The 21443-nt window shown below is 38.2% G+C and overlaps 1 protein-coding gene across 5 annotated transcripts in view; it reads left to right on the top strand.

The window, feature by feature from the left end:
• The first annotated feature begins 1961 nt into the window (after positions 1-1961).
• Positions 1962-21443, top strand: part of USP3 (ubiquitin specific peptidase 3) — a 156159-nt gene continuing 136677 nt past the window's right edge. For 2 of the 5 annotated variants that reach the window (XM_037833756.1, XM_037833752.1), the window contains exon 1: positions 1968-2209. In XM_037833756.1, the coding sequence (XP_037689684.1) occupies positions 2119-2209 (91 nt within the window). In that variant the 5' untranslated portion in view covers positions 1968-2118. Of the gene's footprint in view, positions 2210-21443 lie in introns of all 5 variants that reach the window. The other 3 variants (XM_037833753.1, XM_037833750.1, XM_037833758.1) reach the window with 3 other exon arrangements.

Raw genomic sequence — 21443 nt, 5'->3', positions numbered from 1 at the left:
TAGGTGTCAGAGGAAAAGTGGAAGACGTCAGGCTGGAGCCAGGACTTGAAAGAAGAATGGGTTGATAGGAGAGGGGTGGAAGAGCTTGAGCAAAGGTAAAAATTTATTCTGTTTAAACTTCCCTTCCTAGGGAATTATTCCATATTAATTTTATTTTAAAAAATAAATATAAAAATAAAAAAATTTATTGGCCACCTACTAACTGGGGAACCATTGCCATGAGTTCTCACATCTTCCTAGGGAGGCAAACATTATTTTTCCTGTTTTGCAGGTGAAGAAAAAGTCTTGGGAGGACTAAAGACATTTGCTAAGGTTAGCCATCTATTAGGCAGCTGAGGTAGGATTTGAACCCATGTTTGCCCGGCTTCCAAGGCAGGTGCTCTTTCGATAACTCCTCACTGCCATAAAATTCTAGGACTGAGGCTTGCTGTTAAGGCAATCAAATAAAACTTGGAAAGCGACAGAGGCACTTTGAGGAATCGGAAAACCAAAAGAGGAAAGGATTGGCAGTGTAGCCCCAGATGGGTGGATACCATTAGGCTGAGAAGAGCGCAGAAGAAACCAAGTCATGGCAAGGGGGGGTGGGGGATGTGAGTGTAGGGACTGAGAAGGGACCAAAGGGCCGTCCCTAGCTCCAGTGTGCTCCAGGGAGGTGCCCTGCTCTAACCACTATCCGGCCCTGCCCGGTTAATCATTTCCTGACCTTCTTTCCTCTCCTCGCCCTGCCCGCAGGATTGCCACAATAGTCTCCCCCTCCCTGCTAGCCTCCCGAACCGGCTGCTCCTTCGCCGGGTTTTACAAGGAGCCCCAACTTGAAGGCAATATTTGTAATAGCCCCGGACGCTTTTATTGCCATGCTCCAGAGTTCTCTGGCTTGCTCGGGTTTAACGCCGGCCCAAGCAGCCCCTTGAGGCTTGCCCTTTTCCCCCTAACTCCTTTTCACAGAGAGGACAGGAGCTAGGGATCCGACCTTGGCAGTGATTACACAAGTTAGAGACTCGGTATAAGAGTGAGGATAGTAGCTGGGAAGGCTTGGCGAAGCTTAAATGGGATATTGTAAGTAAAATGCGTGGCTGGTAGATAGTAGTAGGTGTTTAACAAGGGTTAGATCCCTTCAGTTTTTGTCACTTCTAACGGGAACCTAACGCTCAACGAACTCCGGTTGGGTTTCTCTCTCTTAAACTTCCAACAGTGAGAGGGATGAAATTCCAACCACGTCCTAGAGTTAACGCAGATGGTGAGTCACAGAGACAAGGTTTGAACCCAGGTTCTCGGGCATTGTTGCGGGCACAGCCACTCAGGCTCTACGTGACTGGCCAAGGCCATGTGTTCAGAACCTAGAACCGGGTCAGTATCGCACCTGCCGTAGAAAGCAGAACATTCGATCAGGATTGCGCTGGGACCTACGCAGCCCACTGGACCACCCGAGGGCAGGCCTTAACCTCTCTGATCCTGTTTCTTCGTGTATAAAATGGGGGTTAAAGTGCTTGTCTGCCCGAGTGGTTTTTATTTTCTTCTTCGCACTTTCCTATGCAACCAGAGTTACTACAGCGAAGCTACGGTGCCGTCAGACCACCTCACACTATCCAAGATCAGTCCTTTCTGCCTGGGAGCGCTCTCCCGGTAGCGGTAATCGCAGCCGACCGGCTCTGCGTGCCCTGGCTCGGCGCCCCGCCCTTCCCGTGGCTAGGGGTAGCAAAAGCCGCCTAGGGCAGCGGAGTTGAAAAAGTCACTTCCGAGCGCGGCCCAACTCAGCGGTCCGCAGACGCGCGCCGAGTCTACGCTCCGCAAGAGCGGGAGTGGGCGGGGCCTGCCCTGGGGGCGGGGCTTGCCCGAGGCGGGGCCTGCCTGCGAAGGAGGAAGCCGATAGCCTAGAGGTGGCCGTAGAACCCGGATCTCGGAGTTTCACATTTTCCGGAGCTGGGCTCCAGGAGGCGGCGGGTGGGAAAACCCGGCGCCCGGAAGACCTTGCTTTTTTTGACGCAAGGGCTCGGGACGCAGCCGCCGTCGGCCGAGAGCCGGACGGGGAGCTAACGCAGAGTGAGTCTCCGGAGTCCCTCCGCCCCCACTTCGCCGGGTCCCAGAGCCTCGGCCCTCCCCGCCGCACTCCTCGTGGTCATGGAGTGTCCGCACCTCAGCTTCAGCGTCTGCATCTCTCCGGACTCAGCCAAGTTTCCCAACGGCTCCCCGTCGTCCTGGTGCTGCAGCGGTGAGTGCGGCTCCGGGCCGGCCCGGCCGTGCACCCGAGGCCCCGGCTCCACTGGGCCTGCCGTCTAGGGACCGCGGGCGGCTAGCGCGCGGACTCGGGGAGGGGTGAGGGCGAGCCGGGCCCGGTCATCTGGGGAGGGGGAACACGGTGAGGTGAGTGGGAGCTACGGAGGCCGCGGCTCCTTTGTTTCCTGCGGCTCGACGGCCCGGCCGGCGAAGCAGAGGACCGCGAGGGACCGCCAGGGGTGGGAGCCCGCCGGGGCCTCGAGCGCGTGGGGCAGCCACGGACAGGGGACCCTGGCCCGTGGCGCGCGCCCCCTGCCCCTCCCTGCCGGGGCTGTCTTCTCCAGGTTTCAGGATCGGGGGCTGTGTGTGTGTGGGGGGGTCGGGTGTCCGGTCCTCGCACGGCGGCCGCACGTGTGGCGGGGGCCGGAGCTGCGTCCCCTCCTCCGACGCGGCAGGAAAAGAGCCTCTCTTCTGGCGCAGCTTTGTTTGGGCTGTGGGGCTCTCCAGGCCGTTCGCTGCCGCCTGCCTCGGCCCCGCTTCCTTTCCCTTCCCCGTAGGCTGGAGCAATTCAGTCCACTCCGGGAGGAGGCTCCGAGCCTCGAGAGGCTCTAGGAGGCTTGGGCGGACGAAGTCGGAGTCTTTCATCAGCCAGGGCGGGTGAAGTTTGAAAACAGGCTGCTGGCTAAAAAACACCGAGGACAGACAACAGCTGTTTTGGAGGGGTGGCTCGAGTTTGCCTTTGAGATCTTTTGGGTTGTCTGAAATTGCTTTGGGATTCCCAAGTTCACGGGCTGTAGAGCAGTTATTAGATTTATGTAATGCTTGTGCGTAGCTTAGGCATTTTAACTCCTTTTGCCCGTCCCCTTGGAAGCCCCAGTGCACTCTCATTGTCTGCTCTAGTGACTTCTTAGGATCGCACCACCGGCAACACTGCTTTGATTACTTCCTGGTAGGGCCCTGATGCTGCCGCTAGTCTTTATTAGCTTTGAGATGATCAGTGGTAGCTTGAGTTGTAATGTCAAATTTGAATTGTGCATTTCACAAATCTTAAGTTCATTTGAAGAAATCGGGAAGAGCAGCAGTGAAACGGTTTAGCTTTGTGACATTTCTCATTGTGGACTGGAGCTGGGAAGATAGTTTAGAGACTACCTAAACACTTTTAACAGGTTACTTCTTACATGATGATTATGTACTCGGAGAAAAACATAACAGCACAAAGAAAAAGGTACTCTAGGATAAGGAATAGAAATAATTGCAATTTCCTGGAGCCCTAAAGTTTGGTGCTTTTGCTTGCTTTTGTAAAATCATATCTTTTTCTGCCAAAGCCAAACAAACAAGAAAACCATAAAACCTTTAAAGGTTAACCCGATTAATTGGTTTTGCCATGCAGTATTGCGATTCTTTTGTGAGGGCACAGAAACTTGTATAAATTAGCTCTTATCCATAAATGTAGCTTCAAGAGTGAGTGGTTGAGTATGGAACAACAAATAAGGTGTAACAAATTGTTTTACAGATTGGCTGGTGGTGCATTAGCTATATATAACTACCTACAGCTGTGGTGGTATACTTTTACCCCCCCCCCATAAAAAGAGATTTTTTTTTTCTTTTTTTAAAGACTAAAGTAAACACTAGGAAAACCACACCTTAGAGGAATGCTAATCTGCAGTAAACTGCAGGAATACAAAGTGGACAGTTACCACACTGCTGGCTTTTTTTTCTCCCCTAGGTAAAATCACATCACACTTAAAAATGGCTTCACTGGGCACATGCATCTAAAAAGAGCAATGAATGATGCAAGCCAGGGAGTCCACTTGACTGTGGAAAAGATCTGTGTAGAAAACTGAGCATCTCTTGAGGAACTTATGTAAACCAAAATGGAGGATAACTTAGAGACTTGTGTTGAAAACAAGAGACTAGTATGTTTATCCCTAAGGGAGGGATGATTTCTGTCCAAGGGGTAGAATGGAATTTTTGCATCTTGCAACAAGGTTTGCCTCTGACATTGCTTTGCAAAGGTGGTTCTAGTCATTTGCTTGGATCTGTAGAACCAATAAAGCTAGTTTCGCAACACTATGTGGGTTTTTTTCTTGTCCACCCTCTGTGAAATGGAGCTGTTTCATGCGGGCCTTCCATTTTAACCTGTTGGCATCCATTCATTGATATAATCTATGTTATTATATTGAGCTTGATCTTGTTCTTGCCTGCTTGTTTTTTCAGTGATCAAATGATTAGTAAATCTGTGAGTCCTTAACTAACTCATCATTTTGGAGTGTTAGGTATTCTGTAATTTATTCTCCAACATTCTTGAATTTCATTGGTATTATTATTTTGGTAGGGGACCAAAAGGGTAGCCAGTGTTTTTGCATAATGCTGTGATTGGGTATTGAGTCTGATTATGTTCTTATTAAGGAGGGGAAAATCCCTATTTTGGCACTGGGACAATAAAAGTAATGCCCTCCCCTTGTTTTCTTTGGGAGCTTTCAATTACACCACAGTGACACAGGCTTAAGAGAGCTAAGTAAATTGCAAAAGACTGACATCCTAGGCTCTACTAGCTAACAATAAATCCTTGGACAAGTTCTGATTTGAAACAATCTTCAGTTTCATTATGTTATCTGTTAAAACAGGCTAAATAACATTTACTTCATAGGTTGCTGTTAGGATGGACTGAACATTTTTATAAAGAGGACTCTGCTCTTAAATGGGGCCTAGGAAGATTCACTTTACGCTGAATTATGCTTTATAGGGAGATATATTACTCAACAAAATTAGCGGGTGTAAGAAGTAATTACACTTCAGAATTAACTTGATCTTCTTATCTATGGAAGGCACTATATATTAGGTTATATAAATGTGTACTATAGCAGTTTTCAACCTTTTGGTTCTCAGTACTCCTTTACATCCTTAAAAAATTCTTGGGAACCTAGAGAGCTTTAGTTTGTGTGGTTTATATCTATTGATATTTGCTGTATTCGAAATTAAAACTTTTTAAAACATTTATTATTTACAAATAACAACAATGGATCTTTTACCTGTTAACATAAATAAGTTTATATAAGGTAACTATATTTTCCAAAACAAGAAGAGTTGGTGAGAAGAGTGATATTATTTTACATTTTTGCAACTAATTTTTTTTGTCTATCTTTATAGAAGACAGCTAGATTTACATATCTGGTTCTGCATTCAGTCTGTTGAGATATCTCTCATGTAGCCTTTGGAAAAATCTTGCATGCATGTGAAGAATGAGAGTAAACAATAATAGTAACATCTTAGTGTTAATTCTGAAAATATTTTTGACTTCATAGACCCCCTGAAAGTTCTTGGAAGCTATCAGAGGTCCAGGACCATTGTTTGAGAATGTACCGGTATAAAAATATAGTAACAGTTAAGGATACCTGTTCTTATCAGAATAGCTTTTAAAAATTAGAGAAATCCTCAAGGGTTTAAGGCTAGCAATATTTATGTCTTTGTGGAGACTTGCAAAAACTTTTTTGAAATGTACTAGCTGGAAAGTAGATAGTCCAATAATCTCTTGCTCTCAAAAAAGTTACAATGTAATCTAGTTGGGGGGAGACAGGAAGCTAAGTGGTTAGGAGATAAATCCATGTTATGGTTTAAGGTAAATGTTGAAAATAGCAATCTCCTAATAAGGTACAAGCTGATATATATTTAATCTTTGGCAAAGGCATTCTTGTTTTAAATAAAAACTAGGACATTCTCTCATTTTCTCTTATGTGCACGTACAGGCTTGGGCATACCTTATTTTTGTGTGTAAGAGAGTTGAACCAGTGGCAAAATACAGGGGGAAAAACACAGATTACTTAAGAAGAGGGTCTGAACACAGCCGTTTTAATAATAAAAGAAAGACCTGATGTTTTCATGCCAAGCATTTGGATTTCAGGGGTTTGGGTTATGTGGCCAGTTAAATTGGAGATATTTTAATAGCATAGGAATGAGAATTTTTCCCTGATTAATTTTTCAGAGTTGAGAGAGGTTCTTTAATTTTCCAATACACATCTGTCTTCCCATTACTCTAACTATGAAAAGTAAATGTAGATCAAGTAAACGTTCTGCAAGTTTTTGTGGATGTTGGATGCTCTTTTTAAAGATCCGTTCAGTAGAATGAGAAGCTGATTATTGGTTCTTTGTCAGTGGTAACAAATTTGTGATGGTCTGTGATAAAGTTGAGAAATCACCGTGATGGAATGATGGGTTCTTTCCTGTCATTTTTCACTCCCAGCCTATACCCAGAGAAGACTTGTTTGCCCAGAAGGCTAAATTTTCTAGATAGGACCAGTCATTTGTTCATCGTTAGGTCAGATGAATTTACTGCTTTTTACTAACACTATGAAGTATTTATTAAGTGTCTTGCACTTAATAGGGCACTCTGTAAATATTTGCTTAATGCTATTTAGATCCTGCCCGGAATGGTTATTAACTTTATGTTATGAAATAAATGCTGAATAAGTGTGCTTCCCTTCCAAATGCTTTCACCAGTTTTCACTTCCAGTATTTTTGTTGTAAAGTAAACTTTGGCTGGACTGTTAGCAAATGACCATCTGCAGTGTTACCACAATGAGTTGGTATTCTTTTGACATTCATTGTTTATAAATGGGCAGGTGGACATTTTAAAATGTACTAAACTTGGATGGGGCAATTAAAAATGGTGAGCAGTTGATAATTTTTTCATATTCTGAAGATTAATATTTGAATTTTATATACCTTTCTGAATAATTTAAGCTTTTTTGTAAAATTTGTAAGCTGAAGTAAAATGTAATCATCTTTCTAGTCTTTCAGGTAGTATTTCCTTTCTCCTTCCCCCAGAACCTTAAAGCGGCTTCAGACTGTTTCTTTTCAAAGTCTCTAAATAATTGTTAGTGGGTTTGTAAGACCTGGAATTTAGTATGTGCTCCAAGTGTTGTTTGAAGAGGCTGCTGTCCAGGGATTCAACCTAGCATTTTGCTGTTGTGAAGAAGTTGTGACACATTGATCAGAAGTTATTTTCCAAATAGTACATTTCGTAGTATACAAAGAACATCCTTCATGGCCTAAGCAGAAGAACGGGTGGACATTGGAGGGAGAATATGGACTCTTGATTCTATTTCCCATTCTTCACTTATCCTCGGAATAATTCCTCTCTTCATTCTTTGCTTTTACAGCATTAGCCTTAGGCTCTTGTAACATCCTGCATTTTCTGCATTGAAATTTATGCAATTTCATTCTCTACTGGAATATGATAGATTAATTTTGCAGCCTTCAAAGTAGATTCAGAAATCCCTGTTTTTATAGTGTTTATAGCTCAGTAAGCAGACTAGTGAGAAATTTAGTTGGTAGCTCAGTGAGTAATTTAAATTCCTGTTTTAAAATTTGAGTCCCTCTTCCATCAGGGAATAATTTGCATGTACATTTCCCCTTAACCTGCTTTTTTTTTTTTTTTTTCCCCTTTTTGAGCTTTTTTTCTCCTTCTTGAGCTTATTTTCTATATTTTTCCTTTTTTTTAAAAAAAACAAAACATTATCTTCTTTGATTAAACTGTAGTTTATGACCTACCTACACATAGGTCTTATGTTTAAATAGATTTCAAATAGTTCAAATAGCATGTGTTTGAAATAGATGTTTGAAGTGGAAAATATAACATATTTTGGTGTTTTATGTTTATTCATACCCTCTTTAGACATGAGAGTAACTGCATTCTAGGTGTTTTAATAGAAGCCTTCCTGGACAGATGGCTTAGAGGAAGTACTTTGATAGGTTCTCAGCAGGGGCTAGTACTTTTTGGAGGGTGTATTTGTGATGATGCTTACCCTGATTGACAGTTTAGAATGCTGAGAATAGCATTAATAATACTGACAGCTCGTTCACCTTACCTAGAATTGTCGGTGTGCCAAGATCCCTCAAGATGCCCTGAGATTTGTGTGTAATAGTCTGTTTTGAGAACGTAGGTAAGAATAGGTTTCTTTCAGACTGGAAGGAAATTTACCTAAAAGTTGTTCATTGCAATTGTGTCTTGAAATCTTCTGGGGCTGTTGAATGAACTTTGGCTTACAAACTTGTAAATACAGATCATCTTTTGACTGCAGTATATCTGCAGATGTTAGTATTTATAGTAATTCCAGATGTTTTCTCATCCATTAGTTTACTGAGTAGGAGAATTGAGAACAACATAATGTAACTTCAAAGCAGTTTGCTAACATTTAATCCTAATTTAATTACAACCCATCCTTGTAGTTTTTCCTGTTTTACAGATTGTGAAACTGAGAAAGAGAGAGTTGCTTAAGTTGCTGCGGTTGATAGAAATAGCCCAAAGTTTAAACTCCAGTGCCATTTAATTTGAATACCATTCAAATCATACTTTTATTATACCTTTTTAAAAAGCAGTGTCATTATTTTGTCATCTAGTAATTTACTGCTTGATAATTTAAAGGATTAAATTGATTGGAAACATACTTGAAATAAGTAATTTTGAAGACCTTTGACATGAAAATAAGTTTTAAGTTTCACATTTTGAAAATTTTCTATTTTTAAATTCTGTATTTGATTACCTACTCCTCCCCGTGTCCTCAATTTCCACCCCCCCACTGTATTTTTTTTTTTTTTTTTTTTGGCTTTTATAAAGGGGATTTATTTGGTTACAAAGTTATAGTCTTAAGACCATGAAAGTGTCCAAGCTAAGGCATCAGCAGTAGGGTGCCTTCACTGGAGAAAGACCATTGGCATCCAGAAAACCTGCCCCCACTGTATTTTTGGAGGAGATTCTTCTTGGAGATGGTTGGTTGTGGGGTGGGGGAGGGATAGAATTCTTAAGGTAAAAATATTGTTTTGCCTCTTGGTGTCTCAGAGTTTATATGAATCTTTGCTTTAAAGCAACATACTTTTTGATTCCGTTTAGTTGTATTTTAAGATTTTCCGGTTGTATTTCCCATAAAAGTTAATTGTAGTCTTGGGACTGCAGAGCTTAAAACAAGTTTCCCCCTTAAGAAGTGTATCTTAAGTGTATCTTAAGAAGATACACTCAAAAGAGTACATATATATGTGCTATTTATATATGTCTAAAATCCTGAGGCATATAGGAAAGCTATTTCAGGTTTTGAAAACTATTGTTGAAATTAAACGTGGACATTGAAGAATGCTGTTTTCAGTTGTCTTAAGTGTTTGTGTTAGCCAAATGCTTCACAATTAATAAATGTTAGCTAATTAAATTTCACAGAGCCACTTTGAGTAGAGAATTGAATGTTTATTTTTTAAGATGAACTAGCTTGTATCTTTTAAAAGACATTATAACCAGTTGGATTTTATCTGGAGACTTTGGCTCTGCTTTAGGATTGCATAGCTCTATCAGTGGGCTGTTTTCCTTCTTGAGTAGACATTCTGTCCTGATATTTTTTCTTTGTCTGTTCTGGGTTTGACAGCCTTGTAGAAATCTGCTTGTCTGTTTATCCTTGACCTGCCCTGAAGAATCTTTTTATGAACTGTAATTGTACTATTTCATTATCAGGAAAAACAAGGTAGCAGTTTACTGTCATATCCCTGCAGGTTTATTTATTTTAAATGATTATAAGATCGTACACTTGTTGTTTTAGCTTCTTTAAATTTTTTTCCTTCCTGCCCTTATTTCTTTTTTGAATAATAGATTAACCTCTCCACCTTTACTTTGAGCATTTGTTGCACAATATTGGGATGATAATATTTTGATCAAAATTTTCGAAGATCATATTGAATTTCTAGGAAACAAGTTTCTGTGATGGAAGGTTTCCCTGGAATGATCGATAGATGATATGTTAGAGAGATGTTGTAATATTAAACATCCTAAAGTAAGAACTTCTATATAATTCAGAGAATGGGCTGACGGTTATGTTATTGATTGACTGTAATTTTTTATTTTAGTTTAACGCAGTTATTGTCCTTTGACATAAGATTAACTGCTTTTTTTCCTTCTGAATTATTTTGAATGTCAATAGTGAGATACTCTAGCATTGGAGAAGTTGCTTCGCAACAGTTAAAGGGCTCAAGCTTTACCTTTATGTTGAGCTGCCACAGCTCAACATTCATGTTATGAGAATTTTTATTCTAAGATCTTAACTACATTGGTTTCATTTTAGTCATTTTGAGGTTTTGTTTGTGTATAGTCTTTTTAAATCTTCATTTAAAAATATATTTTCAGACTTGTGTTGCATATTTGTTTTGCTTTGTTTTGCTTTGAATAATTTGCAGAGATTTTTGAAAAAATGCGGGTCAGATTTGAAAATTGTGCCTGTTGGTTGTAAAAACATTATAACTCTTGATTTCCGTTAAAAAATAAGAAACAAGCTATTTAAAAAAAATAGTTAACATATTTGGAGTTTGCAGGTGCCTATTTTCTGGAATGTTGAGTGTCTAACTCTTTAAGCAGAGTGTAAGTATATGTCCAGTTTATATTGTTGCCTTTACATTTCTTCATAAACAGTGCCATTGATTATAAAATAATAGAGTTTTCTACTACACCAGTAAATACCACAAGTGTGGTAATTTTTTCCACTTTTGCTTTATTTATTGTGATTGTGATTTATTACATAATCACAAAAACTAGGAAGAGAATTATACGACGTACATATTAAACCTATTATTCTATGTCTTTTATGGGTTCCTAAGCTTCATAATTATTTTATTTATTCAGGGGAGGGAGGACTTCCTTTATATATATATAAAATCTTTTCTTATATTGCCTACATTTGCTATTGTATAGTAATTGTACAATAATAATTGTATGGTATTTATATTTATGACTTCATATCTTTTGAAGATGCTGCTACTGTTTAACATGGATTTACTTGTTTACGTTGTTGGCAAAAACCTGAAATTGCATCAGATTTTGTTAAGTTAAATAAATGGAAATATTAGATAGAATTTTTCTTAAGCGATTCATGGTTTTTGTGTTCCTTCTCCATTCTATCAAATATCTTCAGATATATTTTGATATGAGATAATCAGCTTCATAGGGAAAGTTATTTTTGAAACAGTATAAACTCCTGGTAATTTTTATGTAGCTTTTATGCCTGGTCTTCCAAAGGCAAAAATGGCCCATTTTGTCTCTGATTTGGTAATATACTTTGGTTTTTGATCCTTCACCTACTCTTTCCCCTCATTTGGGAGATAGGGGCGTGGTTCCAGTATTTAGGTGAAAACTGGTAAACTATAATTGTTTCACTAGGTGTTTTTCACTAAAGTAGATCTGAACAAGTCTGAGTTTGTGATAGAAGGAATAATAGCAAATTTCTTTAGTGCATTAATGTTTTTGAGACTGTTTTCCACATATGTTGTTTCAACATGTTGTTTCCATTTATATGGAAAAACTGTTTTCAGAAATCCATTTCAAAATAGAGTGAAATGCTTAAGCTGGGGGGGACCAGCCTTATGGATTAGAATTTGCCTCCATGTGGGAAATCAGCAGGGCCAGATGCCCTCTCCTTTCTGGCTCTGTAGGTATCTGGATCTGTTAACATATAGATGACAAATTTTGGCCAGCTTTTAAATTACGTTTAGCAGAGGACACGTACCATTAGCTCTGCAAATTAGTCTCACAGTATATAGAGAATTTGGTAGGTGCCTGGATCCAAATGATAAACTGCGATTGTAATTTTTATGCCGTGTAACAGATTTTAGATATACTTTTTTTAAAAAAAAAAGAGTAAAAAATGGTTTGAGCAGTTTCATGAATTGATATGTCTGTTATATCAATTTACCTTTGAAAGATTAATTCATGTTTTCAGAAAAGTAATACATACATAGTTGAGTCACATAGTACAAAATGGCTTAAGGTAAAACAGCAGTCTCCCTCCACCCTCAACCCTGCTGTTCAGAGAAAACCACTTTAAGTTTATTTGGCTTTCTCTCCCATATTTACCTGCACACTTCTATTTCTTAATTTACCAATTTTAGACATTATCCATTGATACTTTGCTATGGCATATAATAACTTAGTGCTTGCACCACCCCTCCTCTCTGCTCCTCTATTCATTGCCAGTATTATTAGATCACAAATTTTGTTTAATATGGTGATTACTTTTTCTTTCTTGCCACCATTTGGTTTTTCCTTGAGTTAATAATTACCTCTTTTTAAAATCACTTAGTTTATCATCTATGCATTTTCTCTGAAATGTGCCGATAAATGGTTTTGTCAAACATCTGTGAATATTATTTTCTAAGCACCTACACAAACTAAATGTTCTCTTAATATCAGTTTTTTTCTGAACACCTCCTTCCCAGAGCCCTCTGTTCTCTTCTATTTGAAATAATTGTTCTCTAGGCATACTAGACAGTTGTTATCCTGTGATTCACTTTGCTGTTTTCTTGAATTAGATCTCCCGTTTCCTGGATGCTATGTTTTTCTCTTTATTGGTTTATTCCATTGTTAAGCTGGAGTACATCATCTAGCTCACTTTCATGTGATGTAAATTTTTTAAAAAATATTCTTTTTTGGAGTGGTTGTAGGTTTACGGAAACATCACACAGGAAGTACAGAGTTCCCATTTATCCATCACTCATGCAAAAAAGTTTTCTCTGTTATTAACATTTTGCAGCATTAGTGTGGAACCTTTGTTCCAATTCATGAAACAATATTATTATAATTATGCTATTAACTTTAGTTTGTTGTTTACATTGCACTTCACTCTTTGTGCAGTACAGTTCTTTGGGTTTTTGTGTGTGGTGTGTGGTAAGTTTTATACAACCTGAAATTTCCCTTTTTCCTCCTTTTTGAGTATATAGTTCATTGGTGTTAATTACGTACATAAAGTCTGGCCTCCATCCCTATAATCTATTGCCAAAACTTTTCCCTCTCTCTAAACAGAAACTCCATACCAATTAAATGTTAACTCCTTATTACTTCCCCCACACAACCTCAGGTAACCCATATTCTAGTTTCTGACTTTATGAATGTGCATATTCTGCTTATTTCATGTAAGTGAGATCATACGGTATTTGTCCTTTTGTGTCTGGCTTATTTCATTCAACGTGATGTCTTCAAGATTCATTCATGTTGTGGCATGCATAAGAACTTCATTCCTTTTTATGGCCAAATACTATTCCATAGTGTGTGTGTGTGTGTGTGTGTGTGTGTATCATGTTTTATTTATCCATTTATCTGTTGATGGACACTTGGGTTGCTTTCACCTTTTGGCAATTGTGAATAATGCTGCTATGAACATCGGCTTGCAAATATCTTTTGAGTCTCTGCTTTCGATTCTTTTGGTTTTATATCTAGAAGTGAGATTGCCAGAGCATATGGTAATTTTATCTCCTCTTTTCTGAGGAATCTCCAAACTGTTAACCAAGTGGCTGCACCATTTTACATTCCCAACAATGCCCAAGTGTTCCTGTTTCTTGACATTCTTGCTAATGCTTGTTTTTCCGTTTTTTAAATAGTAATCACTCTAGTGAGTGTGAAATGATATCTCTTTGTGGTTTTGATTTGCATTTTCCTGATGATTAATGACTTTGAACAACTTTTCACATGCTTATTGGTCATTTGTATATCTTCTTTGAAGAAATGTCTATTCAAATCTTTTCCTGTTTTTTTATTTGTGTCTTTTTGTTGTTGAGTTGTAGAAGTTCTTTACGTCTCCTAGATATTAAACCCTTATTGGATATATTGTTTCCAAATATTTTCTCCCATTCTGTAGGTTGTCTTTTTACTTTCATGTCCTTTGGACAAAAGTTTTTAATTTTGACAAGGTCTCGTGCATCTTTTTTCTTTTACTGTTTGTGCTTCTGGAGTAAGGTCAAGAAACCACCACGTAATACCAGGTCCTGAAGATGTTCCCTTGTGTTTTCTTCTAGGAATTTTATAGTTTTAGTTCTTATATTTAGATCTTTGATTCATTTTGAGTTAACTTTTGTATTTGGTGTGAGGTAGGAATCCACCTTCATTCTTTTGTGTGTGAATATCTAGTTTTCTCAACATCATTTTTGAAGAGACTGCTGTTTCCCCACTGAATGGAGTCAGAACCTTTGTCAAAGATCAGTTGGCCAAAGGTGTGAGGGTTTATTTTTAAACTCTCAATTCTATTCCAGTGGTCTATATCTTTCATTTTGCCAGTACCCACACTGTTTTGACTACTGTAGTTTTTTAATAAGTTTTAAAATCAAGAAGTATGAGTCCTCCCACTTTGTTCTTTTCATGTGGTTCCTCCCTTATAAATTTGATGGTTGGTTTTTCCATTTCTGTGAAAAAGTCTGTTGGAATTTTGATTGAAATTGCTTTGAGTCCGTTGTTTTGGGTAGTATTGTCTTGTTAATATTTAGTCTCCCAATCCATGACTGTGGAATCACATGAGATAAATTTTTGACTCCTTGGAAATCTCATGCTTTTATTCTACTTTTATATTTGATTGGTTAAATATAGAATACTAAGTAGAAAATAATTTTCCCTTAGAATTATGAAGGCATTGCTCCTTTGTTTTCTGGCTCCCAGAGTTGCTGTTGAGAAATCTGATGCCTTTCTGATTTCTGTTCCTTCATATATGTCCTTTTATTTTTTTTCCTGGAAGCTTCTAGGATATTTCTTTCGTGCTTTGAAATGTCAAAATGATACATCTTGGCATGGGTATTCTTTATTTTATTGTGATGGTTAGTCAGGGAATCTTGCAAGCTAGAGGCTTATGTCCTCAAGTTAACATCCTTAACAATCCTTATGTTAAAAATTTTTGCATTATAAATTTGATAGTACCCTCTTCCCCCATACTTATCCCTTAATTGGTTCTGCTTTCTTTCTGAAAGTACTTTTCTTTGAATGTTGGACATTGTGGGTAAAACTTCCAGTTTTTCTTATCTTTTTATTTCATTGCTTTTGGATCTACTTTCTGGGATATTTTATTTTTCTCTTCCACACATTTTGTTGATTTTTTTTTCCTCATGTTTTTAATTTCCAAGAGCTCTTTCTCATTTTATGACCATTTCTTTTTCATACATGCTATTTTTCCCTTCCAACCTACCCACTCTGGATCCAATCCAGGATCATGTGTTGCGTTTAGTTATCGTATATTTTGAGTTCCCTTTAATCTGGAATACTTTCTCAGCCTTTACCTTTCATGATCTTGACATTTTTGAAGAATCCAGTTATTTTATAGAATGTCCCTCAGTTTGAGGTTTTCTGGTGTTTCCTCATGATTAGATTCAGGATATGTATTTTATTTTTTGGTAGGACTACCACAGAATTAGTGTGTGTCCTTCTCAGGGCATCATAACAAGAGGTATATGATGTTGGTTTTTCCATTTTTGGTAATGTTAACTTTGATTGCTTTATTAAGCTAATATTTGCTAGAGTAATCCACTGTAAAGTTACTATTTTCCTTTTGTTATTAATAAGTAATTTGTGGGAGATACTTTGATATTATGTATATTTCCTGTTCCTCACCAATCTTTTGCAGAATAGTTTAACATCCGTTCATAATTCTTAACTGAATCAGTTATTACCCTGATACCCTGATGTTTGCAAAGTGGTGATTTTTAAATTCTTATTCCTTTGGCATATATTAGTTGGTATTCTCCTGTAGGAAAGAACCTTACTTTCTCCCCCATTTGTTTACTTATTCATTTATTTACTTAAATTAGTAAAACTTACAGATTTTTGTTTTATTTTGATATTCTGTTTTTATAGTTTATTTTGATGCTCAAATTTTCTCAGATTTGGCCAGTGGGAGCCCCTGTAAGTTGTGATTTTGACACGTCCCCCTCATGTTTTGAACCTTTTCTTAACTTCTTGGTGCAACAGGATGTTCCAGGCTCCTTTAGTACTTGCAGGCTCCTCTAGTACTCAGCTTACTCCAGCCTTGGCATCAACTGTCTCCAAGTAGCTGTTGTTTCTTTTGGTTGGGAATAATATTTGTAAACTAGGATCTCTCAGCAGATAAGAGCCAAGAAATATAAACATACATAGACAGATACATATATATTTGTGTCTTCTTTGTTTATTTATGTATATGTGTCCCATAAATTCATATTGATACTTCCAGTTCCAATTTAACACCACAGCTCTAGTCTTCCCCATTTCCATATTTTTAACCCCCTTCTCTAACAGGGAGAATCTGGTTCCTATTATCTTTAACATTTTTACTTTTTTGCTCAATTCTATAATCAGAGAAAGTTCTGGAATTGCTAACTGATACCACTGCAAAAAACAAACAAAAACCAAAAACCAACAGTTATAATTAGAGTTCAGTATTTGTGTACATTCTTTTTTGTCTTTTTGTCTATATACTAACAGTATATAAAGAATTATGTTCCAGAGTTATTTGGGTTAGTCCCGTCCCCCTATTACTGTACTTATTTATTTAACATATAGTTAGGTTCATTTGTTTGTGTTTGATATCCATTTTATTTTTTCACCTCATCCTTGTTGATTTCACTTTAATTTTTGAGAATATAAAAATATGGTTCCCAAGGTTCAAAGTATATGAAAAGTGTCACCACCCCATCCCTTCTGTTCATTCCCACCCACCCTCTGTAGATAACCAAACCCATCAATTTCGAATTTATCCTTCCTTGTTTCTTTTTGTAAAAATAAGCAGACGCATTAGTATTTTTTTCTATTTTTCCCTTCTTTCATTCACAAAAGATAGCAATCTATGTATACTCTCCTTTAACACCTTATCCTGGATATCACTCCATATGTTTGTGGAGATTTTCCTCCTCCTTCTTTTTCTTTTCTTTTCTTTTTTTTTTATTAACAGCTTTGTAGTATTCCATTTGTGGATGTGCCACTGTGAAATCAATCAATCTCCTATGTGTGGGCATTTAGGAGGTTTCCAGTATTTTGCAATTATAAACAATGCTGCACTGAATAGCTTTTTACAAATACAGTTTTGTATTATTGGAATCTTCAGGGAAGAAAAGAGTTTTAACTTCTTTTTACTGTGTGTTCTAGTTTGCTAATGCTGCCAGAATGCAAAACACCAGAAATGGGTTGGCTTTTATAAAAGGGGGTTTATTTGGTTACATAGTTACAGTCTTAAGGCCATCAAGTGTCCAAGGTAATGGATCAGCAATCGGGTACCTTCACTGGAGGATGGCCAATGGTGTCCGGAAAACCTCTGTTAACTGGGAAGGCACGTGGCTGGCGTCTGCTCCAAAGTTCTGGTTTCAAAATGGCTTTCTCCCAGAGCATTCCTCTCTAGGCCACAGCTCCTCTTCAAAATGTCACTCTCAGTTGCTCTTGGGGTATTTGTCCTCTCTTAGCTTCTCTGGAGCAAGAGTCTGCTTTCGACGGCTGTCTTTAAAATGTCTCTCATCTGCAGCTCCTGTGCTTTCTTCAAGTGTCTCTTGTGGCTGTAGCTCTTCTTCAAACATTACTCACAGCTGCACTGAGTTCCCTCTGCCCATCAGCTCATTTATATGGCTCCACTGATCAAGGCCCACCCAGTGAGTGGGCCAACACTCCATGGAAATTATCCAGTTAGAGTCATCACCCACAGCTGGGTGGGGCACATTCTAAAGAAACAGTCAAAGAATTACAATCTAATCAACACTGATAACGTCTGCCCACATAAGATTACATCAAAGATAATGGCATTTGGGGGACACAATATATTCAAACTGGCACACTGTGTGAACAGTAATGTGTAAGTGTTGCCTTCTTGCTCCTATCTTCCTGTCTATTCTGGTATTACAAATGTGTTTCAAGGCTGTTGAACTTAAATACTTTTTGTAATTGTTTTTCTGCCTGGAAAACCTTGAAATCAGAGAGCTGGAAGTGGCCTTAGTAACATTTTTAGTCAAGTAGTAGGTAATCGTATGTTCTGGGTCAGGGTTTATTTTAAGAAGTTGACTCTTGCTTTTATATCCTCCTCAGTACTGCTTTACCACCTGAGTGCTAGGACCCAGCTGCTTCTGGTACTGCTTTCTTACTTTTAATTTAATTCACATTAGGTTCTTTCATGTAGTACTGTTGACTAACTGGTCCCTGGGGTTATAGCAGTAGGACAAGATAATTATACACAGGAAAGAAATAGAGATTTGGGCATCCATTTTTTCTGATAGATCCCAGAGCATTTATAAACCATAGATCCTTAGAGGAATGGCATCTTGGATTCCAGATAATGCTTCTGACCACTTGGTGATTGATGACTATTAGTCTCTTGCTCTTAGCAGTGGAGTGGAAGGAAACCTCCTGCATTGCTAGATAACTATATAAAAGATTGGCTAACATGTCTTTCCATCTGAGGTGTCATAAATGGATTATATAGTTTTGAGATAAAGAGCTCTTCTACCTAGGTGGTTCTGCAGCCCCAAGCAGATAATCTCCAGTCCTGAGCAGCCCCTTCATTTTATGTGCATGTGCCGCATAAATGTTATCATTTTCTGTGTATGCCCTTATGTGGAAAAGGTAGGCTAGGACATACCCTCGAAATTAGCCTGTAAGAGCCAAGACATTGACCTTTAAAGAGAATCAGGTGATAAGATAGCTGAAGAAGGACTGAATTATTTAAGGTAGGAAGTATCTTGAATCTGGTGTGATTTGAAGTCATTCTTGTTTACTTCTTTGGTAAAACAGAAGTTAAAAATTAAAATGTTTAAAAATGACTTTACCTGTAACCCCATTGTATTGAATATTGGAAAATGGAACAGTTCATGTGAAGAATTTATCAACTTACTTTCTTAATTTGAATTTTGACATTTTACTTCATTGTTATAAGGATAATGTACTGGCAGTGCACCGAATTTTGATTGATTAGATTGGTGAACCAAGATTTCATCTCTCTTCTGAATACCTTCAAGTTTGATAGATTTTAATGCTATTTGATACCAGATCTTTTTATTTAAATGTTTCATCTGAGTAACATAAGTTGTCTGCACCTCCTTGCATATCTCTCAAAATGTGCTTCTAAAGTGCATTTTGCTTCTTGAAGTATTTGTTTTACATTAGATAAATAAAATGTAATGATTCTGCTATTAAAATAGTTATAGTAGTTATCTCAGTTATGAGATATATATTAAAATTGAGTATTTTATCTCATTCATTTGATGTTTTGAATATAATTAAATTTTAGGTTAGGTATAGGAGGAGTTTTCGAGGGATTTTTGCTGAGTTTAATGTGACATGTATTTGGAATTTTTTTGTGAAAAGAAATTGTAGGCTGCAGGTCCTTTTTTTTTTTTTTTTTTTTTTTTTTTATCTGTCTTATTACTTTTTTTTTTTTTTTTAATCATCATTTTATTGAGATATATTCACATACCACGCAGTCATACAAAACAAATTGTACTTTCGATTGTTTACAGTACCATTACATAGTTGTACATTCATCACCTAAATCAATCCCTGACACCTTCATTAGCACACACACAAAAATAACAAGAATAATAATTAGAGTGAAAAAGAGCAATTGAAGTAAAAAAGAACACTAGGTACCTTTGTCTGTTTGTTTGCTTCCCCTACTTTTCTACACATCGATCCATAAACTAGACAAAGTGGAGTTTGGTCCTTATGGCATTCCCAATCCCACTGTCACCCCTCATAAGCTACATTTTTATACAACTGTCTTCGAGATTCATGGGTTCTGGGTTGTAGTTTAATAGTTTCAGGTATCCACCACCAGCTACCCCAATTCTTTAGAACCTAAAAAAGGTTGTCTAAAGTGTGCGTAAGAGTGCCCACCAGAGTGATCTCTCGGCTCGTTTTGGAATCTCTCTGCCACTGAAGCTTATTTCATTTCCTTTCACATCCCCCTTTTGGTCAAGAAGATGTTCTCCATCCCACGATGCCGGGTCTACATTCCTCCCCGGGAGTCATATTCCACGTTGCCAGGGAGATTCACTTCCCTGGGTGTCTGATCCCACGTAGGGGGGAGGGCAGTGATTTCACCTTTCAAGTTGGCTTAGCCAGAGAGAGAGGGCCACATCTGAGCAACAAAGAGGCATTCGGGAGGAGACTCTTAGGCACAAATACAGGGAGGCCTAGCCTCTCCTTTGCAGCAACCGTCTTCCCAAGGGTAAAACTTATGGTAGAGGGCTCAACCCATCAAACCACCAGTCCCCTATGTCTGTGGTCATGTTAGCAACCATGGTGGTGGGGTAGGCGAATACCCCTGCATTCTCCACAGGCTCCTCAAGGGGGCACTACATCTTTTTTTTTTTTTTTTTTTTTTTTTTTTCCCTTGTTTGTCTTTTTTCTTTTTTTTTTTTTTTACTTTCCCTTCTTTTTTCAAATCAACTGTATGAAAAAAAAAAGTTAAAAAGAAAACAAAAAAAAACAAACATACAATAAAAGAACATTTCAAAGAGACCATAGCAAGGGAGTAAGAAAAAGACAACTAACCTAAGATAACTGCTTAACTTCCAACATGTTCCTACTTTACCCCAAGAAAGTTACATACTATAGCAACATTTCAGTGAACTTGTTCCTACTACATCCATCAGAAATTAACAGACCATAGTCATTTCTGGGCATCCCCAGAACGTTAAATAGCTTATCTGTTCTTCTTGGATTATTGTTCCCCCTTCCTTAATTGCTCTCTACTGCTAGTTCCCCTACATTCTACATTATAAACCATTTGTTTTACATTTTTCAAAGTTCACATTAGTGGTAGCATATAATATTTCTCTTTTTGTGCCTGGCTTATTTCGCTCAGCATTATGTCTTCAAGGTTCATCCATGTTGTCATATGTTTCACCAGATCATTCCTTCTTACTGCCGCGTAGTATTCCATCGTGTGTATATACCACATTTTATTTATCCACTCATCTGTTGATGGACATTTGGGTTGTTTCCATCTCTTGGCAATTGTGAATAATGCTGCTATGAACATTGGCGTGCAGATATCTGTTCGTGTCACTGCTTTCCGATCTTCCGGGTATATCCCGAGAAGTGCAATCGCTGGATCGAATGGTAGCTCTATCTCTAGTTTTCTAAGGAACTGCCAGACTGACTTCCAGAGTGGCTGAACCATTATACAGTCCCACCAACAATGAATAAGAGTTCCAATTTCTCCACATCCCCTCCAGCATTTGTAGTTTCCTGTTTGTTTAATGGCAGCCATTCTAACCGGTGTTAGATGGTATCTCATTGTGGTCTTAATTTGCATCTCTCTAATAGCTAGTGAAGCTGAACATTTTTTCATGTGTTTCTTGGCCATTTGTATTTCCTCTTCAGAGAACTGTCTTTTCATATCTTTTGCCCATTTTATAATTGGGCCGACTGTACTATTGTCATTGAGTTGTAGGATTTCTTTGTATATGCAAGATATCAGTCTTTTGTCAGA

The sequence above is a fragment of the Choloepus didactylus genome, chromosome 4 (genome assembly GCF_015220235.1).
Source record: "Choloepus didactylus isolate mChoDid1 chromosome 4, mChoDid1.pri, whole genome shotgun sequence".
In the NCBI taxonomy this organism is placed as follows: Eukaryota; Metazoa; Chordata; class Mammalia; order Pilosa; family Megalonychidae; genus Choloepus; species Choloepus didactylus.
Note: the sequence above shows the minus strand (reverse complement) of the source record. Positions and strands in the feature narration are given on the sequence as shown.